Source organism: Ylistrum balloti, unplaced genomic scaffold (assembly GCF_031769215.1).
Source record: "Ylistrum balloti isolate Yb309-2 unplaced genomic scaffold, AGI_CSIRO_Ybal_v1 Utg369898, whole genome shotgun sequence".
Taxonomy (NCBI): domain Eukaryota; kingdom Metazoa; phylum Mollusca; class Bivalvia; order Pectinida; family Pectinidae; genus Ylistrum; species Ylistrum balloti.
In genome coordinates, this window is record NW_026782027.1 from 450,390 (window position 1) to 469,970 (window position 19,581).

Below are 19,581 nucleotides of genomic sequence, written 5' to 3' on the forward strand. Positions count from 1 at the left end.
AGCGATTGATGTTGGATAATTATAAATACAACAAAATGCAATGTATGTGATTTCATTCTTCAGTTTTATTGCACCGTCCGTTAAATGCTTATTGTGTAATTTTATTGCATAAACAAAAATTGCAAAGCACACAATAGGGCCGACAATTGAGAAAAAAACATGTAATTTAAGTAAAAATTATATTAATTGAAATCTAGGTTGTTTAATCACATCAATGTTCCCAATTAGCGAGGTATATTACACCGTTTTATCTTTGTGTACGTTTGATGTAAGCAGTAGACACGCATTAATTCTAAGTCACATCTGACTTTGTCTGTAACGACAGACAAATAATCCGCTTACCGCTGAGAGGTTAAAATCGACTGGTCAAATGGGGGTCACTACATACCATTAAAAGAGAGAAGTGTCACTGTGGTTCGCGTGCCAGGAAATAGTATGATATATAATAGATGACTACAGTCGATATGGAATAAGGTCAACTGTGGCTACATCTAAATTTGAAAGGTGAAATGTACTTTCGTGTGTTATGTGCAGCCTTTGTATACAAGCATGTTAACCACTTGTCTCTTTTGTACAACTCATGTATTTAAAGGTACTGTTTACCTGTATGTGTGGTTTGTAAATCTTTCAATTGAAAAATGTATTTACTTGTTCGTCTTTTATACAATCATTGCATTGAAAGTTGATTTCTACATGCATGTCCTTTGTACATATTTGTAATGACACGTGATATTGACTTGTGTGCCTTTTGTACAATCTTGTTATTAATTCAATGACACTTCATCAATACAAGTGTTATAAATTAATCCATTACACTGAATGCGGAATGCATGCGATCAATTTGACAGTTTATTAAGAAAAAATGTTGTCTATCACAGACGCATACAGTTAATTGACAAAAAACACAGGGCTTGGGGTTTATTGGAGTTCCTTACGTATTATTAAACTAAATCCATCGTTAATGTGATGAGATGATTTTAACCGAAATTTATCGTTAATGTGATGAGATGATTTTAACCGAAATTTATCGTTAATGTGATGAGATGATTTTAACCGAAATTTATCGTTAATGCGATGAGATGATTTTAACCGAAATTTATCGTTAATGTGATGAGATGATTTTAACCGAAATTTATCGTTAATGTGATGAAATGATTTTAACCGAAATTTATCGTTCATGTGATGAGATGATTCAAACCGAAATAATGATTACATTTAGTCTCATACTGACATTACCGTAAGCATAGTAGGTGAAACAGAGATTGAGTAGATAATTTATTTTATATACTGGTAGCATGCACTTGGGATAAGAAAACGATGAATTCAGAATTCATATAAAATAAGTAATATGTTAACATGTATACATCGGTGAAATGATCAGCAAGGTATACTACAATATGGTGGGATATTCTCGCTACTCCAGGTTACTTTTTCAACACAAAATGCATTGTGTATGTCCACGTCTTTTTCGGCCTTTCAAAAAGGACAGACATGTATCACAATAATTGAAAATAAAAAACACAATCATAGCTATATACTTCAACTTCTTCAAACAAAGTCAGACACGTTGTATCAATTTAAGTTGTCGTTTTGCAGGAGCCACTTTCAATCATGAAATGGCAAAGAGCAGGCAGGCGATTCCCCTCAAACAGGGCAATACCATGATTTTTTCTATCGATTGAAGTATACGGTTGCCATAGAAAATGGCGGGAAGCACATTGAAACAGACCAGGACAAGCGTGTGCCTTGTATCTGAAGGAACATGGTGTAAAGTATATTACAGCAGATAAGGACAAGCGTGTGTATCTGACAATCTACATGGTCGTTTGTGATCTAGGTCGGTGATATGTTTGATGATATTGGATTAGTTAATGACCATATTCATGTAACCTCTCACCCTGAAGCGCTGAATCTCCAATACACGTAACAGGTTCTTTTGAAACTAAACATCCCCACGACTGGTCCTATCTCCCCTCCCCACCGCCTGAGTCGTCTCATCCACACGACATAATTGTAGAAGGGCGATATTCTCTGTAGACTTAACAACATGTGTTAATCCTATCTATCCCAGAAGAACAAACATACACGTCCCAGCATGGCAATATTTCCTGGCTGTATAACACAATAAAAAACGTACAGAACCATTTGAAACGTTCAGTAGGGCAATCCTATCTATATCGATGGATTGTCTGCGTTAAATGTATCTTCTCTCGATATATGTTCACGTACATCATATACATTATCATATTCGTCGTGTACTTTTTTCACGAATCCCCACGTAAATCTCCCTTTTGTTAATATTTTACCTTAGTTTTATTGAATTTGAGTTTGGAATATGACCGCTGATTATTGGTGTTGTCACTTCTCTATTGTATTCAGTGATATGGATAGCTGTAGTATATGGCTTTTTTTTTTATATATATTCTGGAAGAGTAAGCATGCTTTATCGAAGACAGTCGCCATGCCATGACACCGTTAAAGATAAGTAGGTAAAACATAGCCGAAAATTTTACTTATTTGAAATTTAACTGCATCATACAGCCATTTCGTCCTTCTAGGACTTGCCAGTAATGTAAAGATCCTTAAATGTTGAAACCTAGGGTGTGACAATGCAAGATCAAAATTGGTCGAAAGGAAGTAGAGTATAGACGATACATGAACCCTACAGATAACACATTTCATGATCTTCAACCAGTATCTAACAGATTTAGTAACAGGCAGTCCACGGCAAACCTTGGGGTTTGAACAAATGCATGATTTTCAACTAATAACAAATGTCTGTGACGAAAAGTTGTATTCGTCTTAGATATATATATATATATATATATATATATATATATATATATATATCTTACGACAGCTAGTTTCTTGAACAATACTGATTGCGTTAAAATACATTTACAAGTTCTACTTACAGGGACTTCTACTTACAGGGAGAGGGAAAGACGACCATTGATGAGATGGCAGGTGTTTTAGTCAGGGTCTTAATTAATATGCACTGTTATATGATTGAAACTGGGCAATATGGCCGCTATAGACAGGTCTAATATAGTAATCCTCTATAAGGAGAGGTCAGAGACATTCAACAATAAACACGTGTTTCTTTTGGTAAAGTTTAACAAACTTAACAGAATGAAATGTAATTAGTGTCTGTATACACAGCGAAAATTGCCTTTTAAACGAATTATTAGCGGAAAGTTTTTTTTTTCTAACAATTCAAGGTAGAACCATAAAATCGCCCATAGCCTTGATAGTCTTCTAATCGAATTATGAAGTTTCATTCTAAGACGAAAGGTTATCAGCAACAGCACTAGATTGTTCAAGTGATAAACATTTTCTAAAAAACTCGACAATAAGACGAGGCTTATTTCCTTTGTAGTGAGCAAATGCTGATTTATTTACACTGTAAATTACTTATATTTCGAGTGGGATTTACTTTCGCGTTAATACGCGAGGAGAGTCAATCGCGAATTCAAATCCCTCGCGATTATTTGTACAGAAATAATTCTTGATGACATCAACGTTCATTTGGTTACCGATATCGGAATCTGTATAACTGATAGTCCATTATTCGCGAGTGTAAAGTCATTTCTAGGTCACCGTTCGCTATATCAAGTATTCATGAATATGTCTGAAGTGGTAAGTTCTCGAAATAAAGTATTCACGAAATATAGGGGTTTTTTTGTGGTCGGCTTGTTTTTTTATTTTGTTTTTGTTTTGTTTTTGTTTCTTTGTTTTTTTTGTTTTGTTTTTTTTTGAGATTTTAGGGTATTTCAAACTTCGTAATCAATATTATCAACCAAACACAACATATCATAACAGTTAAGATTTCCAAATCATTTTCGCTTGGCCATTAAAATAGCAATAACTACACCAAAGACACTGGCATGTTCTGATAGAGTGGGTGGGTTTTCTGATACTCTGTTGATATTCATTTATATACTTTGAATTCTCTAATATATCTGAAAGTTTCCAATAATCTTACTCAAGGGTTTCTTCAATCTCGTGGTTTACATCACTGTGTACTCTCAGTCAACTCAAAGTACCTTTATTACAACTAACCTTGTAACTTGCCTTGGTTTTTAATCAATAGTACAGATATTTGATGACAAAATTTTAATTCGGAATACAAATCGATTGCACTATGGTAACATATGAAAACATAAGTTGAAAAACTTTATAACAAAGTACAAGGTGATAATCCATGTGTTCCGATAGGGGTATCTAATTCTGCTTTATCGTTGACATCTGCCATACCAATTTTGGGAAATCAAAGTTACTAATGTCACGTTCTCAAAGAAGAACCAAATGAAATGGAAAGAAAACACCAGTTATATTAAAGTGTATTGAATATATTTTGGTTTTCAATACAATAGGAAATGATAATTTCCCCAATGACGTGATTGTGTTACCAAGGTTTCTATAGGGTTGCTAACTGCAATAGCATATCTAATGTATCATCTTAAAGTTCATCATGTCAGGTATTTATAAAAAAAAATGTTAACTTAGAATTGAATAAATTTGCGCGTTGACATTTACTGTACAAGCAGCATACAGATACTGCAATAATTGCAGAACAGTAAGTGCGGAAAGCTCCAAGATAGAATTATAGCTAAAATATGTAAGTTTTCAGTATTGTAAACTAGTTGAAGGTGCAGGCCAGTCAACATACATATACTTGTTTTATCTAAAACCCTTCCACATTAAAGTTTTGTGTATACAGTGTATTTTATCACTATTATTGCCTCTTCCCTGTGGTATCAACTTAATCAGCCTGTCCTTTATTGAGGAAACACCGGTATATTGAAAATATTTATGAGCCTAGATAGCGCAGTAATATTGATGGCATCACGATATTGGCATTTACCAATAAAAAAACCCGCAGAATATAACACTATCTTTCCCCCAAAGGACAGATAGTAGAGTTACTGCGTAAGGCAGTACTCGTGTTATAGACAATAAAATCACGTACTGAGCTGACTAGTGTTATAATGATAAATAATCTGTATAGATTACATGAGATTTTTATAAATAATTTATGCGGAATATCTTTACAAGATACAGTCTTATCAACATAAAATTAAGTATATAAATCTCACAGTGTCTAAAGTGATTCAAATCGTTTTGTGATCTATTCTCGATGTCTTCTATTGTTATATAGATTAATTATCATCCTGTTTCGTTTAATCTATCCCGGCCCATTAATCAATTCATAGTTACAATCATATAATTTGTTTCTCGACGATTTACGATTTGAGAAATGTCAATGAGTCGCGGAAAATCATTTTGACCTGACTATTTCAGCATGCCCAACTGTACAAATGGGGTCCATGACAACACAGGAAGTAATCTGGCGATTAACTGAAGTCCTTCTGGAGACTATTTATACCTGTCAATCAAGCTAGGAATCTCTCAAATAATACATCTGAAATACTTTGTATTACAATGCATTCAAATTCACATTTGTCTTTGCCATTTATACCTTGATATTCCTAATTATTATTAAAATGATTTTAAAATATGACATGGATTTTTACTGTAAATGCATTTTGTTATTATTTTGTATCAATAGAACACGAAACTTCGTATTTTGAGGCACAGGGGAAATGATATTTTGTAATATTTTAAAGGTATTAGGTACTTACATGAATGTAGACATCGCATGATGGTAGTAGCATCTATAAGATAGCCACCACACAGAACACAGATCAGATGGGGATTCAGCTCAGACAGCTTCATCTTGGCCGTGGGCAACATCTTTTACCTGAAATTGCAAACAGTAATTTAACTATCTTATATCTATAAACACACGAAATGCCACATATATGAAGAAATACCAGGAAGATCACTTGTTTGTAAATAAACGTTGAAATGTGAACCATGATTGATACGAAAATGACACCTTTCCCCAGTGATGCTTCAGACCTTCGGTCAGAGCTCTCTCGGCCTTCTTCTATATGGTGACGATAAACATGGCAAAGTACAATGTATGTATGCTAGGTAGGTGCACATGTTGTGAAAGTGCTTCCAAATTGATATATACTGCCGAAATTCAGGAAAATACCCCATCCGGTCACATGATAAAGACAACGGACAAACCTGGCATTACAAAACCATAATGCTAAGCTTCAAGACAGAAATGGGAGAACCCTAATGCTGTATTACTACATTTGAGCAAGACTCCTTTGGGTAGTGCGGAACCTAAGGTCACTTTATAGTGTTATCACACTGAAGTATACTGTCGAAGGCCTTCAACAGGACACTCCACCCAGTCACATCATTCTGACAACGAGCGAGTCAATCGTTACGTTACCAAAATGCTGAACATTACGCAAGGAGTAGTCACTTCCGTTTGAAAACAAAATCTTCCTCACAGGGGCAAACTCTCGATTTAAAGCCATACATGATGCAGTTTCAAAGAAGGCGTTAAAAAAAGACAGTCGAAATTAATAAAATCGCATCCCAAATGTATTTGCCTCACATGAATTTTGTAATAGACAGCAGATAAATCTTGCGGCTGACATTCAGGGAAGTCAATGGCTCGAGGACGTGTTCTATTTGAGAAAGAGAGTCCTGATACCAACATTGGAAATGCGTAATACTTCCCTATAGACATATGATATTTGAAACAAAGGTATCACAATTTACGTCATAAGCTTTCGTACATATATTTGTCTTTCAAAGACTCTTTGATATGTGTTGAAATATGAACACACTCTGATTATCTACCTGATCCAACCAATACAATATAGACATTCACATCAACAATATGACACAGAATTTGTACGAGTACACACATGTCTGAGACACACAGCAAAACATTCATATTTATAATGCAAATCGCAGTTGCATGGATGGTACTAGCACGACTTCGATAAAACTAGGGTAAAGCAGGAACAAAAAAAGAAAGATTAACAGGGAGACGCCTTAAAAGTTAAAAGAAGACCAGTTGTTCTGGAAGAGTAAGCGTCTTCTTCTTCATCGACGACACCTGCGACGATAACAGTAATCAATCCTAGTAAGTAATGTCACGTTCCCACGTGCGAAAACGGTAAACAAAGACAGGGCCACTGGTTATACTAACGAATAACAAATACGTCCAGAGTCAATATCGACGGTTCAATTGATGACAAGTGTCATATGTGTTGCAAGAAATAAAGAGTCAATTATATATATATATTTGCTCTCCCATGTTGTCTTTCCTTTTGATTTGGAGTTCAGTACAATCTGGTTATTTCCTGTTCGAGCCAGAAGTTGTTTTGAATTTCCTTTTAAATTGTAGAAAAAAATGTATTGTTAACACTGTTACATGGATTCTAGACTCATATATTGATAGCATTAAAATCTTGCAGCACACTAGACCAACGGTGTCTAATTTCCTTCCAGATCTAAATCTATGCATCCAAGAACTTAAAAGCTCTGCAACAGGTGGCTGTGAAATTACTTCTATCATTAGAGTTCAAACACGAAAAGTGATTCAAAGAGATCCGGCAAAATGTCACATGTATCGGTAGATTGAATACCAATTAGGCAGATGTATTCCCAACAGTCTCATTCACTGCCTTCAATAGGAGGAAGCAGATAAAATAAGGCTGAGTGAAGGCATGCGAACAGGTGCTACGAAGTAATGTGTGCGGGGCTAGGCTCTCATTAAAAGCAAGAATATCTCCGAATTGCAACATCGATTTTTTGAACTTGCTGCACACAGCTGAAAATTTTGATTGGTTAGCCATCCCTGGTGTAAACAAATGCAGTTGCATAAAAATGCATCCGGCGTCAAACCATCGCTGAAAGAAATGCTCCATTGTCACAGTTAAATGCTCTCCTACACATTAAGATGTTGCTGTTACATTTATTCCTTTGTGTGGATCTATGTTAACTTAACACAATATCTCAACAAGACATTTGTACCTGTTGTGCATTATCACGCATATAAACGCACTTGTATATATTTATTGTAGGGGAAACATATTACCTATCACCACGATAAATTATCCAATATGTGTACATGCTGTTCGGAAAGCATTGGTAGTGATAACAAACTACATTTCTCTTGTCTATGAATAACTTTTGCGTTAAATATAGAAACCAAACAGCAAACATCATGTTCATTTGTCCATTAACACCTTTGTGTGAGAATGTAGTTCTTTACCTACCACGGGTAATAGTGTTTTCACAGATAACTGCCAGAACATGTGTCGAAGGCGCACTCAGTCAACGAAACTCATTCTTCACACATAAAAATCTCTAATAAAACCATGCTTTAGTCCTTAACGAAGTAGAATGTACCACAAGCGCAAATTCTACATAAGGATCCGCAAAGGTCTCTAATTAATTATAGATTTGACATTTCTTGTCGCGTACACACTTCGGGATAAAGCGATTCCACAAGAAGATGACCCAAAACACAGAAACAATTTCCTCAGCGGTCAGACGTTCCATCAATATAGCATGCTCCCGAGCGCGTGATCGGTGCGAAGATCCATCAGTAGCGTTCCCCCGACAGCGGAGACGGTATGCCTGACAGGACAGGGTGTGTACGCGCAGTGGAAGCGGTGGGATAAACCAGCCAGTCAATCGTCTTGCATGACAATTCCTTGTCCCACGTGTAACGCCATTCTCAAAGCTGGGTCCACATTCCGTAAAGTGGCTTGATGTATTTCCAAGTGAAAATTGCTTGCGGGGAGCCATGTAATTTGCTATGCTGTGAATACCATAAGATGACAGCGCAATAACGACCGATTTTTTTCGGAATCGATTACGGTTGGGAAAAGCATTCATGGCTTGAAGATCCACCAGCCACTCGGGGAACAGTCTGTGATACGAAACAACAGGACAGACACAAGTGGCTAAAAGCATGTTAGAGACAAACAGTAATAGCCTCAGAACTGGTCATAAACCTGACTCGCCAATGGAGGAAAGCCAACGGGAAACTATGGATGAGTAGATAACCCAGAAAATTGATACCAATAAAATTGTCAGTGGAATAATTATCTGTGTAAGGCATTTTTCAAAGGCCTTTTCTGGTATTGATTGATTGGTTACTTAAGGTAATCATTGCTTCAGAGTTAAAGCCCTTAGTAGCATTGACTAGTCCATAGGTAATTAATAACTGTATGATTCAGTTTAATTCATTGTTTGGCTCTTCTCTATCTCGAAATCTAAATGAAAATGTGCTATTCACTTGTCTTTTGTACAATCTTCAACATTTTTACAATAATTTAATTCTGTATCATACTTGGATGTTGTGGAACTAACTGTTATCTTCAATCGTAAACGTAAATAAGTTCATTTATCAGCTAAATAAACTATTTTTCAACAAAAATTCGCTGTAGTGACATTGAAAAAAAGTTTACACTTGTGTATGGTTCGTAAACAATGGTATTCAGCTTCTAATCTGTAAAATATATCGTTAATATGAAAATGAAATACATACATATATATATATGTATGTTTATATAGCTGACATTAAAGGCCGTCCCCAATTTTATAACATTTACTTCATGTTTACCCTATTTTCTATGATTACTCACGATTAAACAAGACTGCCTTCCACATCCTTTGTCAGCGTTTATATACACAACCATCGGTGCCAAGAAATACACAAAGTACTGGCACCTCTTGGCATTTGCTAATTCCTACAAAGTGACTCTTGAGACGTTCCCCGTTTACAAAAGCTAAAATGCCTTTTAATGCAGTTTGACCGCCTCCGTCATCAGTCAAAATGTCAGCTTCATTGCCAATTAGGCCCCCTCCCAATCACGGTCAATCTACTCTTGGTTGATCGTCAGACTTATCAGCGCTACACAACCCATCCTGTTATCACATGGCGAGGGAACCCCAGCCATGGTCGTAAATATACTAAATTAATGAACCGTTTCAATATGTATTTGATAGAGCAGTTATTAAAATATTTTGCAACCTTCGTCTGTTATCAGGTTTGGTCTGTTATGTATCTGTTAAGTATGGCATGTGTGTGTGTGCAAATATACATAAATCAAATTAAAAACGAATTAACGACATGATAATCATGTAAATACTTCAGACTAGATTTCAAATTTTAAGCACATACATAAAAATGTTTCAACAAAAAGAAAGAAAGTAATCATCCAACATTTGCTTAAATCCCTCTCTTATTCATATTGTGTTGTTGAATAATATAGGTGGAAACAGATAATTGATTCTTGCTTAATTTCATTGCAAGACATTTCCGATTTTTATTTGCAACCCTGTGTTGTTTCTTTTAATGTGATACCGATGTTCCGAGCAGTGAAGAAATAAATCGACGCGTAATTCAAATCAATGACTCTGCCCTCGGATAGCCCTGCACACTAGCAATAAAACATGGAAACTTGGTGGTGCAGCACATTCCACAATTAACACGATTTTCACTCGTGAAGTGAAAACATTTTACAGAAGAAATAAATCTTGTCATCGTAGAAACATCCCGCTGACGTAATCACTACAATAAAGTGAAATGCGATAGCTGTTATTAGTAAGAAATCACTCCCATCTCTATCACCTCCGTCATGTGTCGTTCTCTGTCAAAATTCCATAACATTAGTAAACGCTTTACGAGTGCTATCAAGTGAAGATAAATAAATCAACGAGATAAAAATGTTTTGCAATAGATATACTTTAAACTGTTTCTCAGGTAAACAGTAAATTACTGTCCTTATGATATGGCCCGGATATATAAAAAAAGAATATTTTAGAAAACGTGAGTGTGAATACATCCTTCCTTATGAACATGATTTCAGGTAGTGTGAAATTCATTTATTATGAGATATGTTTTTTGCTTGTAAGACACGTTTCAGGTAATTCTTTTCGTCAAAAGACATAATTTTTGTAGATTACGTGTTAATCGTTAACTCCAATACACAATGTAGGTATTTTGCTAGCTTTGGTGAATTAATAACTGCCTGGTTTATTTGGGTCGGTAAAGTTGTGGAAGTTATTTCGAAAAAGAACAAAACATTCCCAACAGGTCATATATGTTACCATAGATAAAGTGAAAAGGCATAAGAATGATATAAATCATGTAATTCTCTTAAATTGTGTGTTATTTTCCTGTAACTGTACAAGTTAATATCATAAATGTCTTCATTTTATCGCCGTTTGATATAAATTAAACACTATGAAAAGAAAAGGACCTTCACCTACTACAATCATGAGAAGAAGAAAGATTCCACCTGCAGTGCATCATAATGAAAACTGCTCCATTATTCATTAGATAAGCAAACAGAACGCGTCATTCGAATTATACAACATCTAACGTCTCATCTACTGTACACGTATGCGTTCGATGTTTTTTTTTTATCGTATACATGCATTGCATTGTTTGTCAGCAAATATATATGCTTTACATTAAATGTCTTTTTTAGAGTAAACACGTTCATTTCAGCTTTGACTACTGAATGGAAATGGATTACAACGTCTATTATCACTTGCACGTGCGTTTAATGCTCGCAAATGATATATCTCGTAGTGATATATGTATGTTTACTTGGTGTAGTTTTTGTTTCTTGACAACCTACGAGACACGTGGATACTATATACAATGGTAATTTGACTAATCAGTTATGCTTTATATTAATCAAATACAGAAACACGCTCTGCATGTGTCTAGTGATGTTAATCCAAATTAAAGTTAATACAAGGTTTACGGTGACCATGGTGCTATTTGCAAATAAAAATGAGTTAAACGTTGATTTAGTCAGAATGTATCAGCAAAATGCATCACAAGTTAGATAAAGAAATTTTTGTATTCATCGATTAGAAAATAACATCATTCATATTTAATTACGTCAGGATTTCTGTTAAAAGTTACAACAAAATGTTCACTATATCTTAGATTTTTCAAACGCGATTTTTTTATGATATTACATTCAATGGATTCAAAAAATAAGAAAGAAATAAAGAAAAATAAAAGCTTAAAAGCCCACACAATTTGATAACAACTTTGAGTTTAAATAATATAAGAACTATACGTGTATGAAAGTTTTGAAATTCAAGTAATGAGTGTTCTAGCAATGTAACAGAGTGACTGTGCTTTGGACAATCGAACTTCTCTTCCGTTTCTCGACACGGGAGCTAACTCCGTTTAAGAGCGAAAGGTTTATCAAAAGCAGTAATCTAGAGATGCATTTTCTTAAAGAATACCTAAAGCTGGTGAGATACTCTAGCGAATCCGAAGGAGGACACAAATTAATCAATATTGTGTCAATCTAAAACTTGTGAAATACGTTCCTCCTGATCGATAGAACTACAGATCGTTTATCTGATATTTTACGAGAGATAAAGAGTGTTGCCTTTTAATGATATCTAAATGAATAATTGATTCATTCGTAATGAGAAAAATAATGCTTGAGGCTAACTCATTGAATTTTGTTGAGATCGTAACAAGGTTCTGCGATAATATTGTGTGCTTGGGGGCAAATGTCGTTCACCTTCTTAAAGAAACACTTGTTTAATTCCATCTAATAGTAAAACGTTGAAACAAATTGTCTAGACTTTGAATAGTCATGGAAATTCGTTCTTGTTTTCCGAAATGAAAAAAATATGTTCGCATTGATGCCCAATTTGCCAGATTCGACACGATGTGCCAGTTTAATGTAAAAGTTGTGTTAATATTTACCACTGAGGAAAGCAGCTCTTCTAAACCGTCAAACATGATTTTTGATTTGAGCTATCACTTATTACGCTAAACGACTGTAAAACTTTAATTCAGCCTCGTGATGAACAATGCTTGTTTTCATCAAATTCAGTTTCAGAGGAGCCAGGAGGATGAAGATACATTGCAACCTTCCGTGTTTTGATATCTATATCAACGTCTCGAATGTTTGTTCAGATACCCTGTACTAGCCTACAAAACATTGTCTGACGATCGACAAAGACGATAAAACCAACGATTCAAAACAAAAATGTTTCATAAACCTGATCCTAATATTGGCAGTGAAATCGTATCTTTGCATAAGCTTCTTTTCTGTTTGATGTAATTGTGTTTCTATCACGTTTATCTAAACGACCATGTGGTTGGCATATGTAAAGGGATAAGGAATGTCACTTAATGATACATACTCCCTACACCTTGTACGGTCCCAGAAGGAATCATTCCGTAACACACTTTCTTAAACCTGAATATCGCATAAAATACACAGCATATTGTATATAGATTTTTCAGCGATTTTTATAACATTCAATGATGTCTTTCCTTTTGTTTTGTGGTTCCCGTCAAAAAATGATGAAATTTCAAGATCAGTTCGATTATATTTATATTATCTTATAAAGAAGGCCATGCCGCTAAATACATCGTGTTAGCATGTGTTTTAGATATGCGTGTTCAGAACACTTCTTCAGAGACATAAATTAAATTCGGAAAGTTGAGAGAGTGCAGAGTGTATATCTAAGCATGGCATTTGAATGCGCAAGTCATTTGCGTCATATTTTGTCATTTTGCATAGATATGGTATGTTAGTCCCGCATCTTATTCTAAATATGTTCTTATTGTTAAAAAAGTGCCTCTTGAATCTTGCTGCATCTGATTATATGTAGAGTGACAAACGGGGGACAACATGTCACTACCAATTTTTCAATTCGAATTCTGAGAAGTTGCTTACGTTTATTAGAAAATGATTGACACTTATAACAAAATATTGGACAGTAACGCATTACATCGCCGCGCACAATGTTGTAAATGAACTTGTATGAAATGTACGGTAAAGTTATGACCGTATAGTATTAATGCGCATGTCAATTTACTGCAGAAAAGGAGTAATTCCTTATTCCTTATAATCAGGAAGTACGCACTTACCTGCAATATGGCAAAGATTTGAGTCATACTGAGAAAATATGTTCAATAATGTTTTACGTATTACGGTCTAAAATATTGTGGAGTTCTTTCTCCAGACCGGAGATAGCGTGATCAGACTATTTGTAAATTAAAACCTCACGATATGTTCTCTTCAACCTGAGAAAGTGATAACGCATTCTTCACTCGCACCTGTGCTAAAATCCGTGTTCGAATATAACCCTTTGTATATGCTTTTAAATAAACCGCTAACGGCATATTCATTATTGAACACGTTATATTCCTGCTGACGCACTCGCGGATACATATTACGGCTTCATCAACAAACCAGAAAAATCATGCGCAATTTCCGGTTTTTCATTTCCAAAATAGCGTGATCCGCAGACCAGTCGACCACTACGCAATAACTACATAAACGCGAGGAAAACGGTGACCAGCGAGGATATTGAAGGGGTTGAAGACTCTATAATATGTTTTTTACAGTCGAGAGGACGTCAAATCTACCGTAAAGATGCAACTGTCAGAATTTCTGCTGAAATGGATTAGGCACGTGACCAGCCAAGTACACACGTGATCAGTTTAAATCCACATTCTGTGGGAGGTCTCAGGTTCCATTTTTGTATTATCTCTATTAACATGCATTTAAAAACAACTTTATGTCCATAAATTAAAGTCAATTTTTATTGACGATAAAATAATCGTCCAAATGAGGTAAGGTGACCTCATGATTTGTTCAGTATTATAAGAGATGACGCTGCGATTTTCAACTTAAGTTATAGTGTCCATTTCATTTCATGATATTGACATTACTCCTGGTGAATTCTTTTATGTTCTACGTAATTTCTCGGTGGTCAGGAATTGAATTTCACAATGCATTTATCCGAAAGATGGTGCTCTCCTCAGCTTAATTACAAATCTGAATTATTCATTGGCGTGCAAGATTGTGTCCACGGAGTTACTGGTCAATAATTCAGCAACCATGCAAGCGTGTTACCATCTTATCATGCAGTTCCACCTGATAGGGCGGTCTAGGATATCCATATTCTTCATCTATATATATATAATTTACATTAACATAGTTCTGAAGTCATTGTACTGTTATGTTTATGTGTATAATTTATTATACCATATTTGTTTTCATAACATAATAATAATGAAATTATGCAAATACACGTATAGCATAGTAAATAAACATATGAGTTGTACTTATCGTAGCAGTGAACTAAATTATTCGATTCTTTGCGAAATCATTGGTTATTGATTTCGTTTTTTTTTTTTTTTTTATTAAAATTGCAAACAAAAATATTTTTAAATATGCATTAATTAAAACTTGACAACCTTGATGAGAACAAATGAAAGTTTACTTTTCTTCTTGTAAGTATGATATAAGACATGACAAAGAAATTTCCCGCGGAATAGCTGTTAGCGGGCCACACAATGTTATCAATTGAGGACGGTATGTGGGGCCGATCGCATACACACAAGCTCACGGCGGCCATATTTGTTATCACTGTAAACCGCAGACCGCCGTGCATTCACACCTTCTAATGTCTGATTTAGTACTCTGTAAATATTACCACACACTTATATTTAACTATAGTTCGTTTGTGAAATATATCTTACCTGTCAGGTGTTCTTCAGGCTAGAGAACTGGACAATTTAGACTCCAAAATCTGCATATCCTTTTCATTTTCGCGTCGAAATGGGTCGATACACAGGCAGCCAAGTCACATGACTTGGCGGTAATTTAGCCCACAAGTTCGATACAGATACACAGGCGACTGAGACTAAACGAAGGCAATTTTTGCATGCGGCGTTTTAAGTTCTCTGCATTAACTATGCAAAAATTAGGCCTCGAGTGTGCAATGCCAGTTTGTTTTCACAAAGTCAATCATTGGTGCCCTCGAACATGACTGATCCATCGTCTTGTCTAGCTACTAGTCACATAAGTAATTACAGCAAACAGCTAGGCAAAGAAGGATGCGTGTGGAGAAGGGCTATCAACAGTCATCCCTCGGCTTAATTAAACGAAATTTGTTGGAGGGATGAAAATACGGGTCTCGGAGGTATTGGGCTTGAAATGTGCGTTAATGCCATATTATGTCACCAAGACGGCTCAATAAAGGGATGATTTAACTTTGAAGATAATACATGACCATGGTATTATTTCTATATTAAAATTTAGATCGGGGATTCAGTTCTCAAATGTTTATATCGTAATATTTTACTTTTGTAACACATACGAAACCTCACTAATACATTTTTTAAAATTGAGTAAATTATTAATTTATTTATTTTATCGTTTATAGCGATAGAACAATATTGTAGAATTGTTTGTTTGAATTACACATTAGTTTTCAGTTTTACTTTCATTTGATTATGTTGGATTTTTTTTTTTTTTTTTTTCAATTTTGTTTTGTTTTTGTTTTTTTTTTTTTTTTACTTTTCGCTTGTGCAATTATCAAATGTATTTAAGGGAAATGGCAAATATCGTCACCTATGTTTAAAACTTATGTACATTACTTAAAACAGCACGTTGAAATCATATCTATAACTTCTTAATTTTAAGCATGTGAAAGTGTACCATATTCGAAATAGCGATACTGCTATCGCATCGATTTGAGTTCGAATTAGAATTATGTTGAGATGTCAATATTTTCTGTTGATTTCATTGACATTATGTATTTTGTACGACTTTTCATTAAAACTTCTTCCGAATGTAGAACGTTGATTTTGACATCAATGAAAAAGTTTTTTTTTTGTACTTTTCATTCTTCGTATGAATTGTGTTTTTGTTGTGAATATGTAAGAATAGCAATTAAATTAATGATATTGCTATTTTGAGACATTGTGTTTAGGTTTTTTTTTTTTTTTTTTTTCAAAGGTGGCTTAAATTATACATATTGATGCGTTTCATCTAAAAAAATTGGACACACCAGAACACCAGGACTAACTCCTGATTCATCAATTAAATATAGTTATGAAAAAAGTATAAATTTAGGGGGAAAAACTTTATCATTTAACGCCATGATAATGAAAGCCGTATTACAAAAGAATTCTTTTCGAAGAAAAATATGTTTCATTTTTTCTAGATCTGTAGTCATTATTTAGATGTTACATTAAAGATGTGCATATGTACATAAATTTCCATAATAACTATCTCATTCGTCTTGGTCATTTCCATTTGATGACTTTCTCGTTATTGACGCAGCTCTGTTGAGGTAAGCATTTTAATGTAAAATAACTGGGATTGAGGATGAAGCTGTAAAAGATATAAATATACCGATTGTACGCACCTGTATATTATAGCAGGTCATGTTTAATACCAGGTTTGTGGATTTCAGCAGCAGCATGATTTCCTTTTTAAATTTATTGAAATAATGAATGAATACGGATAAGTTAAAGAATATTTCTTCTCATTCAAAATCAACAAACCGAGTGCTTCAACAAATAAAATATGAATAATAATATGGAAATTGAGTGCATTACAACGGACGCTAAACACACCTATCTTTATATCGCCAAAGAACATTTCTCGATCAACTTATTTTTTGCTTGTGTCTTCATAGTGGTACATATCTAATTTAAGATAAACATTACAATACATTCCTCATTTACCTATTAATGTTTATGTCACGTAAATCTTCCGCATTCTTGATATACATCTCGAATTGCGTTATTTCTATAATCGTAAGATGGAACAATTTTAAAGCTTTTAATTGCTAAAACATTTGGGAAAACGAATTTGAAGAAAGTTGACTGCGTTAACAAAGAAGTTTATCATGGAACACTGAAATCAATATCTCGAAACATAGATTGTTTCTAAAAACATAACCGTGAAATTTTACAAAACATAAAAGCCATGTGGCAGAAACAATTCATTGCTCGGCAAGACAAGTTAACGAAGGAAAGCAAAGACACAAAAGTGACAAACATAATCTCTAAAGAAAACCATTACAGAACAAGCATACTTTATATACATATGGTTATGTTCCCTTAGAAAACCATTACAGAACAAGCATAATATATATCTATATATATATGGTTATGTTCCTTTAGATAACCAAGTGGAGAACAAGTTATATAATTGAAATAAATGTCAAGAAGATCCCCGAATAATTAGAAGGCGATCAAGTTAAAGAGTTTCGTAAGGGTAAGCGTCTTCTGCTTCATCTATTCACCCGATATGTCAATCTGGGTAACGCTGAGTAAGAAATATAAAGTTCAAAATAGAGAACCAGCATTATAACAACGAAACTGACATATATACTGCATAATAGCCAATATTTCTAATGCAAATAGCAAATAAACGATGTTTTCAATAGATAAATCATAGTTCTAAACATCAAAGAACTGCTTCCAAAGAATGCAAAATAGGGGAAATGATAGTTTAAACAAAAACAAAAATGGGATGACAGTAAAAAATATGTATGGAGCACAAACGAAATGAATAAAACATTCCAGTAAATTGCTTCATTTCTGCTCCGATGAATAACATTTTATGATGTAATACAGTATGATTGTTCTTAATTCATTTGATGTTCCCACTCTGTACACACCATACATCATTTCAAACTAAAACAAGCCTACGTTCTCTTGATATGAAAACCGTCTTTTCAAAGAATCCGTGAACGGCGGTACAAATATGTGGTTGTGAACTATACTGAAGCATATTTCATGAAAAAAAAAACCTGTCCAAATCAAAGAAGAAATATACGGAGAATGAAATCATAAAGTTGATCGAGTTTGTCGAGTTTGATTTATACTGTTTCAACAGGCTATTGGCATGGTAATGAGGACTTTTTCTTGGATGTTCTCGTTTATTGAATTTATTGAAGACCTTATCAAATCAAGCCACAAGGACGATGCAAAGTAATTTAATTTCACTTTTAGATATATGAATGACGCTTTGTCCTTAAATAAAAAGAAATTTATTGACCAAGTCCATACTCCATATTACAAGAATTGGAAATCAAGGAAGTGACATACTCTTCTACATCACTCTCTTATTTTGATCTTTTACTACTACAGAACCAACATTGACAGCTTTCAACCAAGCAGTATGATAAACGTGATATTTTTTAAATTCCCTATTGTAATTTTCCATTTCTGGATAACGACATTCTTGCGTCCCCATCCTATTGTGTTTCTGGATAACGACATTCTATTGTGTTTCATCGATATCCAAAGGCTAGAAGTCGACAATTGACGGACATACTCATGGCACAAAGTTTCAAAAGATGAAGGTTGATGAAAATTATGGGAAAGTTTTACTATCATTTTAGTAATCTGATTGAGAAATACCTCGTCTTATTTTCCATGCACGTTAGCAGGAGCTTCCGTATTAATCTTTCTTTTGTTGATATGTTGCCCTAGTTTTATTGAACATGAATTTGGATTGTGATTATGTTAGCATATTGGTATATTCATATTTTCTCTAATAATTGTATGTGATATCCTCAAAGTATATTTTTCGATACTGGACATTTTCGAATGTATAAATACATCCTGTTGAACTGCCTTTTTTATAGGTGTTCTGTTATTATCATGTACCGTCTGTACTTTGTAGGTGTTCTGTTATTATCAGGTACCTCCTGTACTTTATAGGTGATCACTTATTATCAGGTACCTCCTGTACTTTGTAGGTGTTCTGTTATTATCATGTACCGTCTGTACTTTATAAGTGTTCTGTTATTATTATGTACCGTCTGTACTTTGTAGGTGTTCTGTTATTATCAGGTACCTCCTGTACTTTATAGGTGTTCACTTAT

General features: G+C 34.4%; 1 protein-coding gene across 1 annotated transcript in view; it reads right to left on the bottom strand.

Moving 5' to 3' along the window:
* LOC132546591 (protein suppressor 2 of zeste-like) overlaps nt 1–15,600 on the bottom strand; it is a 35,557-nt gene extending 19,957 nt beyond the window's left edge. The window contains exons 1-2 of the mRNA XM_060210316.1: nt 15,434–15,600; nt 5,646–5,764 (exon numbers count right to left, since the gene is read on the bottom strand). Coding sequence (XP_060066299.1) covers nt 5,646–5,757 — 112 coding nt within the window. The 5' untranslated portion in view covers nt 5,758–5,764; nt 15,434–15,600. The remainder of the gene's footprint in view (nt 1–5,645; nt 5,765–15,433) is intronic.
* Nucleotides 15,601–19,581: the final 3,981 nt, after the last annotated feature.